At 34.7% G+C, this 7,160-nt stretch overlaps 1 protein-coding gene across 1 annotated transcript; it reads left to right on the forward strand.

The window, feature by feature from the left end:
- The first annotated feature begins 284 nt into the window (after nucleotides 1-284).
- Nucleotides 285-6,302, forward strand: cibar1 (CBY1 interacting BAR domain containing 1). The gene is made up of 8 exons (XM_087787918.1): nucleotides 285-452; nucleotides 683-917; nucleotides 992-1,060; nucleotides 2,428-2,529; nucleotides 2,963-3,088; nucleotides 3,232-3,345; nucleotides 5,021-5,140; nucleotides 5,773-6,302. Exons 1-8 carry the CDS (start codon nucleotides 424-426, stop codon nucleotides 5,887-5,889), a joined length of 912 nt encoding a protein of 303 aa, XP_087644044.1. The 5' UTR covers nucleotides 285-423; the 3' UTR covers nucleotides 5,890-6,302.
- The last annotated feature ends 858 nt before the right edge of the window (nucleotides 6,303-7,160 follow it).

The raw sequence follows: 7,160 nt of genomic DNA on the forward strand, positions 1-7,160 counted from the left end.
CGTCCGTCCGTCCGTCCGTCCGTCCGTCCGTCCATCTATCGATCTATTCAATTTCAATTTCAGTTAATTTAAAAGGACAATCTATCTATTAATCCATCCAACCATCCATATATACAGTATATACAGTATATATGGTCTAGAAAGGCGCTATATAAATAGAGATTATTATTATTATTATATATAAAAAATGAGCATTGGATCAACTACGTTTTACAGCCTGTTAGGGGCAGTAAAGAGCAGCGGTCACATGTGTTACACCGTATTAAAGGGGTAGAAGAAGACATCTGCTCCATGGTAACGGCCTGTAAGCCATGCTAGTCTGAAATACCCAGAAGTTAGCGGCATCGTTCACCTAAAATACACCTCTGTCCTGTTATCTACCGAAGTAAAATTGTTGGTTTGTGTTTTATTGTCCCTCTGAAAATGAGCTTAACTCCAGACGCAAGAGTGAGGTAGGTCTTTAAAATGTGTTAATAGTTTGGTTAGCTTTAGCATATATTCAAATACTGCACGTCTTAATGATACTCGTCTGGACTTGTGTTTTGTGTTATATAGCATTGCATATATTGTAATGTTGGACATATTATTCTACATCGTTATAAACTACAATAGACTAGAACGTATTAGTCGCACCTGTATGTACACACATTCTGTCTGAGTCGTGTTGTTGTTTTGACTCCAGGGACAATCAGACCAAAAGAATCCAAGAAAACGTTTCAAATGTTGAGAGACATTTTGGGAAAATGTGCCAAATGTTTGCTGCTTATGTACGAAAAACTGCCAGACTTCGTGACAAAGCGGACATCTTGGCTCGAGAAATAAGCATCTATGCTGAGACAGAAACGCCTAACCTTAAACTTGGAATGAAACAGTTCGCGGATAATCTGGCAAAAGTTCAGGACTACCGCCAGGCTGAGGTGATCTTTTATAACCCTGACGGTTTACTAACAATATATTCAATGGTCTGTGAACTATGTCGATTTCTGTGCAGGTTGAAAGATTGGATGCCAAAGTTGTAGAGCCTTTAAAAAGCTATGGAGCTGTTGTGAAGCATAAGAGGGTAGGTGGTCGAGGAATTATTGTTTAATCCGACAACCTGTTTAGATTTATTTAAACATTAAGTCACTAGAATCAAGTAAAATAGTAACGATATATTTTAAGCAATTTATGATTCATTTTTATTCTAATTTGAACGTGAATCTCTTATTTAATATAAATACAAATTACTTACTAATATTGATGAACTGTTTAACTGTCAGATATATCATATCAATGTAATGGCTGCGGTACTTATGTATTTACATCTGTAGAAAAATAATAACTAAGAAAAATGATGCCTTTTTCGTGTCAAGCATTAGTGTTCGAATACTGGCCAAACCACTTCAGTGCCACAAGATGGCAGTACTGGTTTTAAAAACATAATTCGTTATAGAAACTAGTATTTCCTTGCTTATTCATTTAAGTTATTGCAGAAAGAAAATATGTTTCCATGTGAATGTGACTATTCTTTTAATATTTTAGCCCAAGATCTTTTGGCAAAAAAGTATCCTCATGTTTTCTTTAATGGGGGTCACAATGGCATTGGAGCCTAGTAGAAGCACATATGGTCAGCCCATTGCAGGATATGTATAAACGGACAACCAATGACAGACACATTCACACTTGCAGACAATCAACCGTGTAGGTCTAGAGAGAAACCACGCCGGCACAAGTAGCTATTCATAGCAATTCCACAAAAAGGAAGGTTAACTTACAATTTTCTTCTCAGGCTTTTAGTGACTAGGACAGGTTAACGTTTTAAGACATTTAAAATTAAAAAGATGAATACAAAGATATGATTAATGTGAATTATAACGGTTAAACATTTTGAAAAAAAAAATAAAATGGTCTGAAAAAAGATTTTTGCACACACTGTTTAACATTTTTTAAACACAGAGAAAAAATATATAATTTTAGAGGGTTGTGTGTCTTTGAAATATGTAAAGTGAGAAGTAATGTTAAATATAATTGTGTTTAGTTTTTGGGATTTCAATTATGGAATAGACTTGGTGACGAACTGAAATTGTGTAGAACATTGCTGATTTAAAAAAATATATTGAAAGGTTAAATACTCAAGGATTATAATTATGTTTTGTTTTTTTGTTGTTTTCTTTTTCTTTGTATAATTGATATTTTGGGTTATTTCATGGATTGCACTAGATAGGTAAAAATAAGCCTTGGCTTTAACCTATTACTTTTTCGGGTACAGTTTGTTTGAAGTTTTGTGGTGAAAAAATGTTGAGTGGAATTCTGTATGGTAATAATTGCCAATGGATTGCACATAATCTAAGCATTTTATATTGTAACCGAAATAAAACTATTCATACTCAATTATTTAACACTGAGTGGCTCCTCAACTTTAACTGTTTTGTGCTTTTTTCAATGCAGGATGATTTAAAAGCAACTCAAAATGCCAGAGACAGGGAAGCCAAACAAATGGCTGAGTTGGAAAAGACCAGACAGAGAAACCCATCAGACAGACAAATAATTGTATCCTTTCTGAAATGTTGGTGCTTGTCCTATAATGCTGAAAAATGTAAAACTAACTTGCTTTCTGGCAGAGTTAATCAGAGTTGGAATCATTTGTCAGTTTGAGTAATACTGTAACTATGCCGTATAAATAAAATGTGATATATGCTGTATATATATATATACACATGACCCCCACCCCGTCTGAAGCATTTTAAAATATAGATCTACCTTGAACAATTTGAATATTACTTTATGAAATTAGTGTATTTAATTAAAGTAACAAGAATGTTCTCTCCTTAACCACGTGTTCAGACCCAGGTATGTTTCAACATGTTTTAATATAACTTGACCAAGTCTCTTCATAAACTTGACCAAGTCTCTTCATAGTATCTCATTGTAAACATTGAATGAGCAGATCATAAAACTTGTTAGGAAAAAAGTTGTTATTTAGAGATTTCTGTTCCCTTCCCAGGCCGAGAGTGAGCTACAGAGAGCCACTGTGGATGCTGCTCGGACCACCAGACAACTAGAGGAGACGTTTGAGGAGTTTCAGAAGCAAAAGATAAGAGATATAAAGGTCTGCAATTCCAACTTTATTGTCAGCTAAAACAGCTATAAAAGTAACATAGGCTATTATTTAGAATCATTAAACCGCGTTCCTTAAAGTAATATATTGCATTTGATTTGAACAGAGTTGTTCAATGTGTTTTGTCTCCACAGAGAATCTTTAATGAATTTGTGAAGGTGGAAATGTCATTCCATGCAAAGGCCTTGGAGGTTTACACTTCGGCCTACCAGGGTATCCAAAGTGTGGACGAGGAGGAGGACCTCGAGGTGAGCTCCCACACACTTGCCATAAACATGTTGCTCATACCTATTATGACGTCCACGCCCTCTAACTGATGTGGTTGCTATGAGTCATTTACTGTTGTTTCTGCAAAGGTTTAATTCAGGCCAGTTACTTTATTTTGCATACAAAGAACACGGAACTATTTAAAGAATGACAAAAGAAAGGGTCAACAATGTTTGACTTGTCCATTTCCTCTCAGAAGTATTTGTGTTGTTCTCCACAATCTCTGCCATATCATCTATGAGTTTTGTGCTGAATCATCTTTCTGCCATTCATGCTGGAGAGAAACTCCTCAACTAGAGCTACAGTATGTGTCACAGACTCAAGCTTGATGGCTTATTGAGTCATCTCAAATATACAAAGACGCATATTAAGATGCTCTGGCTTATGGACCTCTTCACAATAGAATTATTTACACCATTTGAAACGACTATGTTCCGAACAGGAAACATAACCCATTAATTCATCAAAAAAATACTCTTCATGAAGAAGTTTACAATCAAATGTCTACAATAAATGAAAATGGTAGGGATTTTCCTAAACAAAAATGGATTATTGTTTTGCAACTTTGGAATATGACCAATCTGATATCAATATGTATTAATAATTGATTACTCACTCCAGTTTATATTTTTATATTCTGCATTCCTAAATAATTTTAAGCTGAATTTTAATATTGACTTTAGCAATCCGATATTTTTTGCTTATCTGCCTTGTCATTTTTTCACTTTTCATTTAATTTCTTAACCAGTCAATTTGTTTTTCATGAATAATATCCTTTTTTTCATACAACCATGAACATAATAAATACATTTGTTGCACTTATAAGTAATTCACATAGTTCGATTCTACTGCCAGAGATAAATATTTGAAGTTAACTCCCAGCCTGATGGTTGCTTAAAATGTAATGCTTTTTGAGAGTAAGTAAATAAGGGCAAACCAGCATCCAGAAGTGGTCCAACTTCGTCTACTGAGTTGTATTACATTGCTTTTTTCTTTTCTTTGATCCAACTTTGATAGAAACAAACCATTGCATTAACACTTTGTAGCAAATTATTCTGTTTATTCTGCCTATTTCAAAACAGTTTATGTTAAGTTAGGGTGTCCAAATTATTTGATTGATTGATTCATTTATTTCCGTTCTTCCCACTTTGGTGAAATTTAACTTCTCACAGCAGTTCATAAAAATATTTAACATGCATACAGATTAAATTAAAACATACAGTACACATATTGTAAATAAGAAAAGCTTTTAAAAAAAAGTTTCCAAAAAAATGTAAAAAATAAATACAATAATAATAAAAAACTATAAAAAGAAATAAAATAATAACCATGATAATATAATAATAATGAACTATATAAACTACGAAAGTAAAGAAGAAGTCTTAATTAAACATTATATCCTTGTTCTCATCATTATGCCGGATATGACGGACTGAAGACATGTAGGAGCCATCATTGAACAACGTTAATTAACTGTTGAGTTTTTAAAAAATCTATTAAAATTTTGTGTGAATCTTGTCCCTCGAGACATCCTCATCTTGGCCCTGAGTGTCCATGGTTAGTTATGTCTACCTATTTTGTCTGTAAGTTGTGCTGAGTTTTTGAAAGGCATCTACGTCAGGTTTGCCTCCTCACAGCCCCTACTGTCGTTGACAGGCATTCAGGAGTTTGCTGCACCCCCCTGATTATCTGTCCCGCTCAGACATAGTGCGAGCCAATTCCAAAACCTCTCTTGTTCGGACCGGGTCCTTCCTGAGTACATCAGGGACCACACAAGTAAGATAGTCGAATAATTACCCCTTGTGCTTTATTACTGACATGGACTTTCACTCTAAAGCTTTCTGTGATCGGGTGCCTATGGATGTTTTCTCACTTTCAATACCTAAAGTGATGCAAAACAATTTTCCCTGCCTCTTGTTGCTACTTCCTTTTACTGTCAAATGTCACTTAGACATTCCAAAAGTGTCTTATGCATGCTCTCACACACTTTATGCTTCACCTGTTCCACATTGATCTAGGGAACTAAAATAGCTGCTCTTAATGTATTTCTGTTTCGTTCACCGGCCAAGTTTTCCTGATTCGGTTCAGAATTTCTGACAAAAACAGGTTTAGCGGTCTGTGATAAGGATAAATGTTGCTACGATTGCTTTTTCATCCCATTTTGCTCATCCTGGTTTTGAAATGTAAGAAAAGTTTTCTGTAAAAACTTGTCCAGAGATATCCTGAAGCACTTCTGAGGTATTAAAACGTCAAAGCATGAGTCACGAAGAGCCTGCTGGCATAGTGTGCACGCCAAATCTATCTCAGTTTCTCTTCAGTGCTGAAAAAGTTTCTTCTCTTTGGGCAGATAAATGGTTAACACATTCCAGGGAAAACGCCAGCTCACTCTTTGTTTACTTCCTGTACAGCAACAAGCATCTGCACGGCTGACAAGGAGAAACGAAGAAGAGTTCTATGAGGATGATGATGATGATGATGATGAAGACTCGGATGATGTTGAAGATGAAGAGGAGGAGGAATATTAGAGTGTTTATATATAGGATAAGTTGATTTAAGTGAATGCCTTGTTTTGTAAAAAAGAAAAAAAAAAAGTGAACATCAGCCGAGTTTAATACAGTATTGCTAGACACTTAAGATTAATTTGATGCTGAGAGTAAGACTCACAATCTAAATAAAAGTATTCCGAATAAATTGAAAACCCACAACAAAATTGTAGTACTAGAGCTACTGTATATATATATGATTGAGCATTCTTTGTAATAATAGCAATATTTAGAATGGCACACTTGCATAAATGATTCATGCAGTTCTTTCAGAATCGGATAAGAACTGATTTGCCAAAACCGTACAAGTATTATTGTTTGTTTTATTATGATTTTTTTTTTTTCCTTTCATCTTAACCAATTGTGGTCTTAATAAAAACGCAATTTCAACCTTTTACAGTCTGGCCCCTTCCTCTTGATCCTAGAAAGTACCAAGTGTCCTCTCACTACTGCAGAGATCTTTATTTACTTGGTTCCTCGTATGAATAAAACTGAGTGTAGCTATCTCACAGGTATGGTTGCTCTGTTACTAATAGTTTCTCATTATGACCAGTACATGCTTATCTGGATCACTTCACACCTAGATGAAGAATCAGAATAGGAAATTAAAGATGAATAGATATACTTTATTAATCCCTCTGAAGATCTCTCGTTAAATTGGGTAACTGTTGTAAATAATTATGTTAACTAGTCACCCTGGAACGAGTCGTGGAGTAATTTTAGTATTTGCATTATTGTAAATGATTATTACTTTCATTAGAAACTGAATACGAGAGAACTGACCATTTAGTGGAGACTTAAAAATTGAATAAGCAGCAAGAGATCCAGCATGGGTTATATCCTTATTCTAATTATACATGGCTCTTGGAATAATTTTGTAATTTGTATTCCTAAACGTGTATAGTTACATAATTCAATTAGTTTTATTCCTCGTTATTATGTCATTGTCAATTATTATTTATTATTGCACAGTACTATCATACATATTTACTAATAACTCTCTGTTTCTAAGCCAATAATCTCAGTTATTGTGTGCAATGAGTTTCTCGCTCATGGTGTGTTTTTTTCCACTGCACCTGCGTTCTTGAATGCATTTAAATGTTTAGCAAACAATCCTGCTAGTGCACACTTGTGCTCCAGGATTGTTATGGGTCTGAATGTCCTGCACTACAGTGAGTCATCTCCTATAAACTGCATTGAGTCATGTGGTGTACACCAATCCAGATCAACCTAAAGGCTCCACACCCTGAGTT

The sequence above is a fragment of the Callionymus lyra genome, chromosome 3 (assembly GCF_982586985.1).
Source record: "Callionymus lyra chromosome 3, fCalLyr1.hap1.1, whole genome shotgun sequence".
In the NCBI taxonomy this organism is placed as follows: domain Eukaryota; kingdom Metazoa; phylum Chordata; class Actinopteri; order Syngnathiformes; family Callionymidae; genus Callionymus; species Callionymus lyra.

Bases quoted from the DNA above. Each gene is read 5' to 3' on its own strand.
- cibar1 (XM_087787918.1), top strand. From the start codon at position 424: ATGAGCTTAACTCCAGACGCAAGAGTGAG. The intron at 453-682 runs GTAGGTCTTTAA...TTTTGACTCCAG, and splicing joins ACTCCAGACGCAAGAGTGAG to GGACAATCAGACCAAAAGAA. The intron at 5,141-5,772 runs GTAAGATAGTCG...CTTCCTGTACAG, and splicing joins GTACATCAGGGACCACACAA to CAACAAGCATCTGCACGGCT.